This window comes from Corvus kubaryi, unplaced genomic scaffold, assembly GCF_017639235.1.
Source record: "Corvus kubaryi isolate FWS band 111438036 unplaced genomic scaffold, C.kubaryi_AGA036_p1.0 37334, whole genome shotgun sequence".
NCBI lineage: Eukaryota > Metazoa > Chordata > Aves > Passeriformes > Corvidae > Corvus > Corvus kubaryi.
The window spans coordinates 20,768,919-20,782,998 of record NW_024581108.1 but is presented as its reverse complement, the minus strand read 5'-3'; the positions used below and the strand labels follow the sequence as shown (position 1 = coordinate 20,782,998).

The following is a 14,080-nucleotide window of genomic DNA, read 5'->3' as shown; positions in this document are numbered from 1 at the left end:
GATGCAGAGACTCACATACGCTGTATCCCCAGGGCTCCCCATTCATTCAGCCACTAGCTTTGAGTCCAAATGATCCCACAGAGTTGGTTTGGAATAATAAAGAGCAAGAAAGTGATGCAGTGGAGGCTTCTTATCTGTTAAGGCACTTGTGCTCTATAGGGCCAGTACCAAAACTGATAGAAATAGGAAAATTTCTGAGGAAATCTCTTCATTTTATTCAATCTCACAGCTAGAAGCCCCTGTTTGTCATAGGTGATCTGTGTATCCCCTGCAGGTGTTAATGAATGCTCGATGAACAACGGTGGCTGCTCACACATATGCAAAGACTTGAAGATCGGTTACGAGTGCGAATGCCCGCCTGGATACAAGCTTCTGGATAAAAAAACGTGTGGAGGTAATTGACATGCAAACAGCAGTCCCTTGTGTTTCACCATAGAGAGACGTGATTATATTCACTTGAGCATTGCTCCATCACAGATGGTTTGATTTCAAGTTATTGATGGGTTTCAAACACTCCTTTCAGACATAGATGAATGTGAGAATCCAGACGCTTGTAGCCAGATCTGCATTAATTACAAGGGAGACTACAAATGTGAGTGCTACGAAGGATACGAGATGGACACCCTGTCCAAGAACTGCAAAGCTGTAGGTAAGACAACGCCACAGGCACTAAAACTCTGCTTGCTCTACAGCACGCTCCGATAAGAAAACACACTCACAGGGCTGAGGCAGGGGAACGGAAACAAAAGGAAACACGCAAAGCAAGCAAAGACATTTCACTGCGAGCAGCACAGAGCTGCTGCAGCGATAGCAGATGCGTCTCTAGGCAAGAACTACTGATCATGCAGATCAGAATATTTTAACAGTGTACAGAGCAAGATTGCAGTCACTGCTTGGCTGTTTGAAGCTGAAACTAGAAAAGAAAGTCTCTTGACAGGTGTTATTGAAAACAGTGCAGCAAAAACATTTAGTGGTAGTAGTATTGAAAGAAAGAAAACATCCCGATTAAAACAGGGTAGCTTTGACACCCCTCCACCCTCCCAGCTGTAAGTCACCAAAATCTGACCCAGGATTTTGCACTGAAATGGGAAATTGAAGATGAGTACATTCCCGGGAGTTTTGCTTGTGCCTTAGCAGAACAGGCAGTCCAAGAAGCAGCATGTGTCCAGGGACCACAGAGGTGCCTGCATGTGACAGCCCTGCCTCTGGAGCAAGTTTCCACTTGCTTCCAGTGTGGTGTAAAGCTTCTGTACAAGCACAGCTATCAGTGACTGATAGCTCCACTGTTGTTCAAGAAATGGAAGTTGAATCCAGCCCTTGGGACAGCTGCTGAAGTGACAAATGTGCTGATTTTCTGTGGTAGGCAAGAGCCCATACCTGATCTTCACCAATCGCCATGAGGTCCGTAAGATAGACCTGGTGAAAAGGGACTACTCCCGCATCATTCCCATGCTGAAGAACGTGGTGGCGTTGGATGTGGAGGTGTCAACAAACAGAATATATTGGTGTGATTTGTTCTACCGAAAAATCTACAGGTAAGGAAGGGGCAAGAGAAGGACGTGTGTGTTGGTCCCTTCCCAAAGCTGCATTCCATCTGTACCCCCTAAAGCATTCCAGAGAACAGTGCAGGGTACAGGGCACCTGAGGGCTTTTCTGCCTTGACAGGGATTACCTGTTGTGGCCCAGACTTGGTAATCATTTTTAGGAATTGATAAAGACATCAGGGGCTCATGCAGTTATCTCCTTGATAATACAGAGTGACTTTTCATCAATGCCAGATCCTGCTGCACTCCTGCAGTTAAATGTAGGCTCTTGTTTACTGAACCATGGATACTGCAAAGCAGGGCCGAGGCTGCTTCTGCACTGTGAGTGTTATATGGGAAGCCACAAAGGACCTGGCATCTGGATGCACAAAGGAGGCAAATGGTGGGAGCAAGGAGGCAGCAATACAAACACAATCTGCTGCCCACTGTAGTCTCTGGTAGACTGGATTTAAATTCAGAGCAGCTGACCACAGTGCATGTTCTGTAACTCATTCTCACTCCTCCTTCAGCTGTTTTTATGGCATCCATCACAGTTATTATGTGCTGGGGCTTGTGAGTGTGCTTAGCCAAAGAAGCATTTAATTTATGTGCTGAAAATCCCCCGTGTATATTCTGATTTGCACAGCTATTGCAGCTTCTGCAGTGGTTTGCTCTGGATTTTAGCTAATGATCAGGCATGGGCTGATTGGTATCAGCACATGGGAGCCAGGCCAGGGTTTCTGCAGGCTCTGGTAGCTCCTGCACCACTGGCAGGGATATCTGCCCAGACTGTGCTGGGTATTGACCACCAGTAGCTGGGCAGGTACCCTGAGGGGCCTGTGGGGCTCTGAAAGTGGGGGGATGGTTCAGAAGAAAGCTGTCAGCTTTCACCGGGTCTCTCACTGGGCAAGGGCTGAGTTCGTACACAGAGAATTATCCAAGACACTGCTCCTGCAGCGCTCCTGCAGCTCTCCAACAGCAAATGTCCTGGGATGCTGGGAGTCCCTGGGAACAAGCAGTCTGTGGTCAACAGGCTATAGCAAGGTGAACACAGTAGTACAGGAGGTAATTGCTGGCAAGAGATGCCATCTTTCATAATGCTCACCTCACTTGCCTTTCTAGATCCTGTCCTGTTGAGGTGATGTCCCCTTTGGGGTGTCAGAAGATCTTTTACAATATTTAGTTACTGGGAGAATTGAAATGTCACCTATACTTGAGCCCTTCCATTGTGGAAGCTGCTGGAGCCTCTTGGCTTTCTGTCCTGTGCAGGCACAGATGGGAATTTATGTACCTATGGAACATATGTTATGGAACACAATTGTCCCACCGGCAAGGGATTAACTGGCCTGGAGCTGTGCACTTAGAGCTGGAATACTGTAATCTTGGGAGCACTGCTGGACTCCCAGAGAGCCCTGATGTACCATTCCTTCAGTGCTGGGTCAGAGACAAACCAAAACCATTCTTGTAGGGAAGATGCAGCAGCATGCTGGTCATCCTCGCTGACTCTGCATGGCCATTCCAGCCCTGACTGCAGACTGTAAAACTGTCAGGAATTCCTGGGTTTAGACACTTCAGTTCCAAGGTTCTAATCTGATACTGGAGAGCTCAGCTCCCATAGAATTCCATGAGCTCATTCCATGAGCAAAGGCAGGATGGGCAATGAACAGAGGATGTGAAGCACCTTACGATTTCAAATGTTTGGGGCAGGGGGGAGAAACTTCCTGCTGTTTTATAACTGTTTTAAGATGTACTGAGTTATTCTAAGAGCCAGACTAAGCTTCTACAAACACTCATGCAAACTCAGAATAATTGGATTTCAGCTCACTCAGCAGAATTGATATTGAGAGCAGAATCAGCCTGTGTGGTTGTAGGAGCAACATTTCAGTTATTTATGAAACGTCCATGTGGAGTCTGCTGCCTTTCATTATTGTTTTGAAAGATTTTGAGGCTGCCACTAATATTTAGTGAACATATTCTTTATATCTAGTGAAATCACTTGCCAAATTAATGCAGCTTCATGAATTCCTTTGATGAATCATAATTAGCTACACAGCTCCTAATTCTGCAGTACATTTAAGTACATTTATTGCATGCTAAGCTCAACTCTGTTCAGCAGAGCCCTGAAGATTATATTTTTAATGTCCATAAATCCCACAAATCAATGCTGTTGAAGTTAACATGCCTGAAGTCAAATGTTTTCCTGAATTGTGCAGTTATAGCAGGAAACAGAACAATGAAAGGACAGTTCCCTACTGTGGAAATGCTGCTGCTGCCATACAGCAGCAGGAGAAAGCAGAAGGTTGCAGGAGCACCATAAGGGTTCCTGTGGCAGCCACGCTGCCCACGGGGCCCAGCCTCTGGGAGCTGTGTGTGAGCCCTGTGACCCCCTGTCCCTGCAGCGCCTACATTGACAAAGCGAGCGACACAGCCGAGCAGGTGATCCTGATCGACAGCCAGCTCAACTCCCCTGAGGGACTGGCCATTGACTGGGTCCATAAGAACATCTACTGGACAGACTCTGGAAACAAGACCATCTCAGTGGCCACTGCAGATGGAAGCAGGAGGAGGACACTTTTCAACAGTGACCTCAGTGAGCCCAGAGCCATCGCTGTGGATCCCACACAGAGGTAGGTGTGAACACCACGAACACCCCTTTGCCAACAGACATTCCGGTCGACTTTTTGCCCCTCTGACAAACTTGGGGTAGTTTTCATCTCACCAAGACTTCAGATGCCCTTTAAGATATACCCTGCAGTGGAACTGTGGAGATGCTTCAACTAACCCTTGGCAAGGTCCCTGTTGTTAAAAACAGTTCTGAAATTCATAGCCAGGTCATGTGTTCAATGGGCCTGAGCTGCTCCCGGCACAGAGGCTGTCCTGGGAAATGAAGTCTGTCTGACTTGTGTTTGGGCTATTTGGATGAGTGAATGCTAGGTACCTAACAGACACAGCAGGAGAGTTTGCAGGGGTTAGTTAACTGGGGTGAGATTCTGCATTCTGGTGCCAGTTTTGTGGCAGATTACCCAGTGGGAGAACTGCATGCAGCTCCACCAGCAGAATTAACTGAAGTGGCTGAGAGCTTTGCTGTAATAAGGAGAGAACCTTAGTGCACCTCCTACTGCAATCAGCAGTGCAGGTTTCTTAACCAGAGTCCAGGTCAGTGTTTTCTTACCTCTGCCTCTCTCAGGTTCATGTATTGGTCTGACTGGGGAGACAAAGCCAAGATCGAGAAGGCCGGTCTGAACGGCGTGGGGCGGCAGGTGCTGGTCACAGACAACATCGAGTGGCCAAACGGCATCACACTTGGTAAGTGCCCAGGTCAGAGCTACAGCACCCATGGGGGCTGAAGGAAAGCTGGTTTTATGGTTAAATAGGAAAACAAAATGGTAAATATGCAAAGGCACCTGCACACACAAATCCTAAACTGGTCTGTCAGTACTGCTCGCAAACATGAGTTCTTTTGTTTCAGTAGCACAAACAGGAAGTCTTGCTGCAGTCAGAACCTCATACTGCAGGAGCCTTGAGTTGTTTGTCATTGTGCCTTAAGGGAAAGGGAAATTTTGGGGGAGGATGCAGAGCTGTGACAACCCTTTGGAAGTCCAGAAAGCATCAGAATCCTTGGTGTTAAGTGTCTCTGTACTTCGGGCTGTCTCAGGAGCAGTGTCAGGATCCTGCACTGGACAGATGAATGATGCACAGTATATCAGAGAAAGGGACAGGGCCTTCAGAACCCATTCTCTGTCACCATTCCCTGCCTACCCAGCTGCTCAGGGCAAATGGAACCCACCAGAGGGCTGTGGTGGTTCTCACAGCCACATCAAGCAGCAGAGTGGAAAGGAGGTTTCATGGAGCAGCAGGGAACATCCTGCTCTGGAGCTGTGTGTGTTTAACACCATGCAGATGTGAGGTTCTCCGCTTGGCTTTGAAAATTCTGGCTGTGCCAAGGATGTAGGAGGAAGTGCTACTGCTGTGAATAAATAATGTTCTCATTTAGTAATTAAGAAATTAATTAATGACTTGTTTAATTATATAACTTGTTTCTTGGCTCTCATCCACTTGCATTCTGTTCAGTGAATCCCATCCAAAATGAGTGAATTTGCTCCAGAAAGAGAAATGCAGTGCTTAGCATTCCAAATAACATTGGATCCTTTCCTCCCACCCTTATCTGCACCCTCTCCAAACCTGGCTGGCTGTGGTAGGACTGTCTCCACCAGCAGATTCCCCCAGCCTGCAGCACAAGAAGGGTTTCTGGGCCCAGGATTCTTTTTCACTGAAAACATGTGAATCTCACAGCTCCTTTAGAGAGCTGTTTCATTGGAATCTCAGTAGTTGTTTTCCAGCAAGAGGCCAATGCCTGAACAACTTTGGGAGGGATGAAGCTTCTCACCCAGGCACTGATGGAGGGAATCTGGGAAGCCCAAACTACTGCTGCCCTGCTGCTCCTGGTAACAAAAGAACCTCATTGTACAAGGCTGTCAGTCAGGCATTCCCCCCACACACACACAGCAGAATGTTCCTCCTTTTTAATCTTATTTATAGGGTCTTATCCCAGCATATCTGGGCACTGATTCAAAATCAGAACTAGTGTTAAAAAAAAAAGAGAAGCCCAATAATAAAGAGATTAGTCATGCTGCCAGCAGGAAAAACATGCTGGGCAAGAGCAAAAGAGTTGCAGGAGCTGTGTGTCATTTTGCTTCATTGTGTTTTACTTTCCAGATTTGCTGAATCAGCGTCTCTACTGGGTAGACTCCAAATTGCATTCACTGTCCTGCATTGATTTCAATGGCAGCAACAGAAAAGTTCTGATCTCCTCTGTGGATGATCTGAGCCATCCTTTTGGCTTGGCAGTGTTTGAGGTAAGAGTGGAAAATGGATGCAGAACAGACTGGAGCCTGTAAGAGGTCCCAGAGTTGTTCTTGATTAAAAGCTCTGCCTTTTGCACAGCCCAGAGAGCTCAGTGAGGGCGGTCGCTGCTATAGAAACCGATAAACCTGGTGTGGCTTCAGCAGGGAAACTGGTTTTTAAAGCCCTTAATCAAGAGCAAAGTGTTATGTCATGCTTTTACCTAACTGCAGCATCAGTGTATTAAATGATCCGGGGAACAAAGGCTTCAACTTTGGCACTCTCTGTAGGTCAGGTAAAGCAGAGAAAGGTCCAGTTGGCTTTTGGCTCGGGAAAATCCTTATCCTTAAATCCCTTATTCCTCCTACGTGAAGTGGGTAATATCTGGGCATCTAACTTTGGGCATGGGTTTCTCCAAGTCATTGTTGCTCTTTAGTGCTATCCCCAGCAGCAGCATTTGGAAGGATCTCTTAGATTATTTCCCCTCTGTGGTCTGAATAGCTGGGTAGAATAACAGACAACCCTTTTGCTTTTGCTAAGCTGCCCTTGGTTGTCCAGCAGTGTGGCTTTCCTTATGGCAATACACATGGGTTTAGCAGGCAGCAGCACACACAGATGACCAAGCAATTAAATACTGTTTGGTAATTGCAATTCCAGGGTACCTCTTTCACCAGTAATTTTGTATCTTCAACCATAGTATGCCATGCAAAAGATAGTAATAAAAAAAAAAAAAAAAAAAAAAGGTGCTCAGCTTCCAGGTGTGCTCTAGGCACTGGCCTCTTCATAGATACCTGTTTAATGCAGGTCTTATCTTGGGAAAGGAGGAAAAAATCAGCAAGGTAACAAATGTTTCTTCTATGGAGTATGGCCCTTTGATCTATCCCAGCTTACAAAGAAAAAGCAGTTCAGAAACAACATGGATGCAGTTTGTCTGTACCTTACCAAATTTCTCCTCCCTCACCTCAGTCTCAGAGCTACTCAAAATTACACAGCACTTTGTAAACTTGTAGGAGAGCTGGGCTTTTGAACATTGTCCAAAATAGAAAGAAAAAAGCTGCAGACAGCAGTAGCATGAACCGAAGGTGCCCCAACGTAGGAACACAGGGCACTAACTTTGTGACTGCTGGAGTTTACTCCAACTCGAGCAGGATTTGAGCAGGCCAGGTCAGGAATCTATGCATTCCCTGCAGGACAGAGTGTTCTGGACTGACCTGGAGAATGAAGCGATCTTCAGTGCAAACAGGCTCAATGGCTTGGACATCTCCATTCTGGCAGAGAATCTCAATAACCCTCATGACATCGTGGTGTTTCATGAATTAAAGCAGCCCAAAGGTAAGAGGTGTCCTCAGGATGTCATGGCCCTGAATCAGGTTTATTTGAGCTGGCAAATGAAATGCTCCCTGATGGTTCTTGATGAGAGAGAAAGCACAGGTAATAATGGGAAATCAATGCCTAATGTTTGAAGTTCCTGCATAATTAATTCAGCAGCAGCATTTATTGAAGAACCTGCAATTTGCTAATAGCTGTTTAATTAGCATCTTTGATACCAGTGAGTTACTCTTGTCACTGTGTTGCTTCCCATTCATTATGTATTTGGGAAGTTTTTATAGTACTGTGTAAGGTTCCACTCCACCATACAAACTGTAAAGACGCATAGGCAGCCTGATAATTTTCAGAGGATCTGATATTTCTTTGCCAAGGGCAAGAAATAAATAATTAGAAAAAAACCTTGTCTTTTCTTCCATCTTTGAACAGCTCCAGACTCCTGTGAGCTCAGCTCCCAGCCAAATGGAGGCTGTGACTACTTGTGTCTTCCTGCACCTCAGATCTCTCCCCATTCCCCCAAGTACACCTGTGCCTGTCCTGACAATATGTGGCTGGGTCCTGACATGAAAAAATGCTACAAAGGTAAATACAGTCACATCTCCATTTCACTATTCCAGCAAAACCATATTTACAGTGAACATATTTCCTGATGGTGAAAACACAAACACCGGCTTCTGTATTCCACTCCTTGCTGCCCTCTGAGCAAAGCAGCACTGTGGTGTCCTTTGCTGAAAGCTTGCTTATTTTGGAACACTTAATCAGGAAAAGATACAGCAGGAAGGGGGGGGGGGAAAGGACTAGGGCCCAGCACTAATTCTTGGTACAAATTCACAATCTTCTGAAGTTCTGAAAAAAACCACAAGTTTGTGAACTTCTTAGCTACCTTCAATACAGAGTGCTTTTTTTTGTTAGTATTAATAAATCAAGCTTGACTTCAGGAAGTCATTTCTGTAGCTTTAGGCAGAGAACTATCAATAGTTTGACTACCTGGGAAATAGAATTGGAATTTGGTTTCTGCTTCTCTTCATTAAACAGTCCTTCCCAGATATATGTCACCATTTGTGATTTGCTTTGTGTACTTGCTTTAACCAAATTTCCTTGTTGCTCTTGGTTTTCACATCTTTCAACTACTGCAGCTCCTGTAGTGGTTTCCACAACCACTGCCGGCACCACGACCATCACTGCTGTACCTGGCAGTGCCAATGACACCACTGAAGTTGTTCCCAAAGCTGTACCAGAAGCTACAATCACCACCCCAAGTCTTCATTTACCTTCCACCACATCCATCCTGATAGATTCTGAGATGACCACTGGAAACAGCAATTTATCACAGCACTGTAAGAGAATGAGATTCCTCTTTCCTCCTTCTGTGTCACAACTCCTCATGCACTGGTGGGACACCTGACCTAATGTCTGAGTTCCAGAGGGGTCAGGTGCAGGCACATCCTGGTGCACAGCAGGAGACATCAGCCCGTCTCTCTGCAGGCACCTGGATTATGATGGCCGCTGTCATTCCAGTCACTTGGCATGTTAAGGAACTTATATGAACTTTTATCCAAGGCACATGAATGGCCCTGAGAGTTCACATCAGCCCTTGCCTTGTGCCCAGTACTGGCTCATCCCAGCTTCAGTGCTGCAGGCAGTAGAATGGATGATTCTGCAGGTGCTTCACCTATTTTAATTGTTTAATTATTTATGTGATCCAGCACAAGTTCTGGGTGAAAAATTCCCCCTGTGCAGCTTTAGTGCTGCTGGACACGTGGAATCACTACAGCCCAAGACAAGCTGCCTCTGTTTTGTGTGGCCGTGCTTGGCATGTTAATGTGGCCTCATCATGACACAGGTTTGAAGTTTTGCATTATTTATCAGAAAAGCATCCCAGTGGAGAGCACTAATAGGCTCTCCTCAATGGAACACCAGCCTGCATCTCAGAGCTAACAGGCAATCCCTCCAGGTCCTGCTGCCAAGGCAAAGCAGAAAGGCTGAACTGCTGTTCAAAAAAAAAAAAAAAATTCTAGTCCAGAGAGAAGATTTTGCTCTGCAGGACCTCAAACAGACATGTATGTTTAAAAACAGTAAAATGTTTCTTTTCCCCAAATGTTTCACTGTTTCCATTACATCTGGAAAGCAGCAATACACCACCTCTGTCTGCAGAACAGTGCTGCAGTGCACTCTGCGCTACGTGGGGAAAGCACAGTCCAATGGCTAAAATGCATTCAGTTCTCTTTCTGCAAGTTTCTTTCAAATGCAGTAATTACCTTTTTAATAAGCCATAAAAGTAAGGTGCTTTTATTGTCCACTTTGGAAACAGTCTGGCTTGTTATTAAGTAAACAACTATGTAATGCAACAGCCTGCTACAAGGAGGTATTTAAAAGTTGCATGAATTGGTGTATCAAAAGAAAAAGTAGTTAGTTCCTCCTATCTCAACTCCTGATATTTTAGCAAGAGTAAGTTTTCTATACTGATCCCCTATATAAGATCTCAGAGCAAACATTTTAAAGTATAGAACTTGAAAGGTATATTGAATTTTTTTTAATTATATTTTCCTGTAATTGCTTCTTTTCTCTTATAAGTACACTATTGAATTTTGGAACCATTCTTGTATGCTGAGGCAGGCTGCAGCAATGAGGGATAGATGTGTTCACTAATTCCTTAGCTGTAAATAATAAAAAAGGAAAAAATTAAACAGAGAATTTGTGCAGATGGCTTTGAACTACATTCTTTTTCTGACAGCTCAATAAATCATTAATTGTGTTAGTACTAGAAAGTGTTCTGCTGTGGATTTTTAAGAGCGCTATTCACCATGCCCTGAGCCGTGCATGGCATTTCCATTAAATGTCATGTTTTTAAAACTGGCCTCCTTTTTTTGTGCTTGCAACAGTCACCCATTTCTGGTCAGAGCTTCTCTGACAGCCCTGTACCCAGTGTGTCCCTTCACTGGGCACGAGCTCTGGGGTGCCCCTGTCCCCCTGCGAGGCAGCGGCACTGCAGGGACCTCATTCCTCAGGAGAAGGAGCTCAGCTCAGCCCAGATCTGTGTGCACTGCTCAGCATATCCTGAATAATTTTATTATGAAACTTTTTGTAAATTCTTTAATTGCAAAAGCTTTCTTATGGGCAGAACAACATGGGTAGTAACAGAAAACATTCTTTAAAACCAGAAAGTGAGTTAAATGATCAGAACACTTCTGTAATTACAGATGCAAATGATGATGAAGGCTTCGGTTCAACTGTGACAGCAGCTGTGATTGGAATTGTCATTCCTGTGGGTAAGCAGATTGGATTTAACCTTTGAAGGAGATCACACCAAAGTGCAATACCAAAAGAGTGCATTTACCACAGTAAATACACTTTTCTAGTTTTCAGAGGTGTGGTGGGAAAGAGGAACTGTTGGATTGGGGAAAAGTAGCCCAGCTTTGAGAAAATGTTATGAGGATGGCTGCCAACATGGGAACATCCCAGCAGATCCATGCCTTCCTAACAGCCCTTTCTTTCCCCTCTCCTCAGTGGTCATTGGCTTGCTGTGCATGGGGGGATACCTCATCTGGAGAAACTGGAAACGGAAGAATACTAAAAGCATGAATTTTGATAATCCAGTTTATAGGAAGACAACAGAAGAGGAAGATGAAGATGAAATCCATATTGGACGAACTGCCCAAATTGGACACGTGTACCCAGCAGTAAGTACCTGAGGAGATGGCTGATGGAGAAGATTAATTCTGTTGAGAGTTCCAATACAGAATTTGGATTAGTGTTGCTTATTTGCCACATAATGACAAAAACCAGAACTTCTTTAGTATCATTGATTAGGCAGAAGCATAAACATCCATGCAGCCCATGCAGTTATCTTACAATACAATGCTCTGTATCAGATACTCTGTTCAAAGGAAGAGTAATTGTCCTAATCAAGGTACCAATCTGACAAATGTAAAGCTCCCTCAAGAGCAACCTCAGTATGGGACAGGTGATTACTCATCCTCTACTGGATTCCACTATATCTCTGCTTAGGCTGCTACCAAGTGTCTAAACTATCGTAAGGATAAATTGAGTTTCTCTACAAATCGGGGAGAATATTTTCTCATAGTAACAGTCTAAAGAAAAGTCACATTCCTCACAAGGAGAAGTGAGTGAGGTTCTGTAAGAAGTTAAGGAAAAGGATCCTCCCTCAGAGCAGCATCCCTGGGGAGAGGAGCATTGGCAGGTATAACTGCATTGTATTTTCAGAAGAGAGCAGGAAGATCCAGAGTTATGAGTGAAGGCAATACAGCTCCTCTGGGTAGGCAGGTGGGCAGATAATGTCCTATATCATCTAAAGGTCCCACACAAGACCCCACTGGAGAAAGTGCCATCCCTTACAAGGAGCCTTACCCAGTATACAAGGGCAGGAAATTTTCCAGCACCTCTTTAGTAACACCTGAGCAAGTGACCTCGTTTGGGGAGAAAAAAATCGCTATCTAGAATAGACTTGTCACCAATTCAGTAGGGACAGCCATGAGAGTTTTAACAAGAAATACAAATTAGCACCAGTATCAGAGTTCACAAAAGTGTGTTTTTTCCCTCCCCAGCGTGTAGCATTAAGCTTAGAAGATGATGGGTTGCCATGAGGATGCTGCTCCAATCAACTGAACACAGAACAAATCTGCTTTGGATCACAGAACCTGCTTCTTCTTTTTGATCGTTATTTATGTTGCAGAAGGGTAACCACAAAGTTATAATGAACTGCAAACATCCAAAGGATGTGAGAGTTTTGTATGTATAATCTTTTATACACATTTTAACTTGTTGCACTACCCATTTGTGATAGTGAATAAGCAACAGCTGAGCTACTAACTCAATGTACATAACCAGCCAGGCTGAAGGTTCAGTAGCTATTGCTTTATTTTAAGACTATATTTATAGATATTTTGTAAATATGTTGAATATGCTTTGTGGCTATCCATCAACATAAGTAAAATAAATTCTGTACAGGCAGTTTAGAAATATTTATTAACAAAATCTGGATTATAAGATCTGTTCTGTAAATATAGTAGAGGGGTGAGAGTATTTATTTTTTGTATGTTTGGCTTGCTGTGCATAGATTATCTGTGTATATATCTATCTGGACAAGATAGATATATAGACATATAAATATATACATATATATAAAAATATATACATATATTTTAAAACTACTAGCCTACATTTATGAAAATTAGGGATAATTGAATTTTTACAGGATGTTTGAGAAGTTTGCTGTGAAATCTAAAGACACTATGTAAGAAAGAGCTGTAGTGTAAGATAGCTGACCAGTGAAGCACTCCATAAAAAACAGCTTCTGATTTCCATCCTGGCTCTTAAGGGCTGCTTTTACATTTTCCAGTCTATCCATGAAGAATCCATGCAGTGCATTTAACTGGAGAGCTATTGCCTACAGCATTTCAGTCAGGAGAAACTCCTACAGCACCTAGGGTTTTTGTGTTGTATTGTTGCTTTTTTACAGCTTGGTACAAATCTGATTTGGTTTTTGCTTGTTTGTTTCTAAATGTAAATCTAAATGCTTTTCCACACTGGCAATCTTGCACCTCTCAAATCAGTTCAGAATTAACAGAAACAAAGATTTAGCCATGTGTTTCCACACTCCCAAGTGAGCGCTCTCTGTGGTTCATCAGGAGAATAACATAAAAGTCACTTCCTTCCCTCCTTGCCCTTGTCCCCTGCTCATACTGATTAAAAAAACCCATTTTAGGAGCTGCTGTGGGCACACAAAGAACTCTTTGAAGGGCAGCAATTCCCTTCCAAAGTCTGGCCCGTGGAACAAGATGCCCCATGGCACGTCTCCCAGAGCACAGAGCACTAGGCAGAGCGGCCAGAGCAGGTTAAAAACTCCCAGCCTTACCAGTGTCTTTGGCTGGGTCATCCTGCACCTGGCAGAAGAAACACCTGGTTTTTCTTATCTCATTCTATGGGATTTCCTGGGAATTCTGTGGGAAGAGAATACACTTACCTCCTACTGCATAACGGACTAGTACCTCCCTGAACTGTACCAAATCCTAGAGAAATCTTCCCCTGTTTTTATGTCAGTCCAAGCTTTTGTGCTTGAGTAGAAGAAACTCAGCCTGAGTAGGTTTGGGGTTTTTTTCCTTTTGTTTTCCTTTCTTTTAGAATAAATTTACAGTGTAATGTGAGCGGGAAGCTGATTCTTGACTAAGAGAAGGAAGGAAGTGTCCAAAGCCCTGGTATGCATTACAAACATAATTCATACTCTCAAATGCCTCTTGGCCTGCATAAACAATACAGAAGTAATCAAGCATCCTTCTATTCCAAATTTTAGATTTTAAGGCAGTGACAAAATGAGTGAGATATCCCATTATTGTTGTAAGGTATGAAGCTCTCTTTCTACAAATCCATGC

General features: G+C 44.0%; 1 protein-coding gene across 3 annotated transcripts in view; it reads left to right on the top strand.

Annotated features, from left to right (window-relative positions):
* LRP8 (LDL receptor related protein 8) overlaps positions 1 to 13,244 on the top strand; it is a 172,756-nt gene extending 159,512 nt beyond the window's left edge. For all 3 annotated transcript variants that reach the window (XM_042030728.1, XM_042030727.1, XM_042030730.1), the window contains 12 exons: positions 275 to 394; positions 524 to 649; positions 1,364 to 1,535; positions 3,923 to 4,150; positions 4,711 to 4,829; positions 6,240 to 6,379; positions 7,556 to 7,697; positions 8,121 to 8,273; positions 8,828 to 9,028; positions 10,892 to 10,960; positions 11,199 to 11,371; positions 12,257 to 13,244. In XM_042030728.1, the coding sequence (XP_041886662.1) occupies positions 275 to 394; positions 524 to 649; positions 1,364 to 1,535; positions 3,923 to 4,150; positions 4,711 to 4,829; positions 6,240 to 6,379; positions 7,556 to 7,697; positions 8,121 to 8,273; positions 8,828 to 9,028; positions 10,892 to 10,960; positions 11,199 to 11,371; positions 12,257 to 12,295 (1,682 nt within the window). In that variant the 3' untranslated portion in view covers positions 12,296 to 13,244. The remainder of the gene's footprint in view (positions 1 to 274; positions 395 to 523; positions 650 to 1,363; positions 1,536 to 3,922; positions 4,151 to 4,710; positions 4,830 to 6,239; positions 6,380 to 7,555; positions 7,698 to 8,120; positions 8,274 to 8,827; positions 9,029 to 10,891; positions 10,961 to 11,198; positions 11,372 to 12,256) is intronic.
* The last annotated feature ends 836 nt before the right edge of the window (positions 13,245 to 14,080 follow it).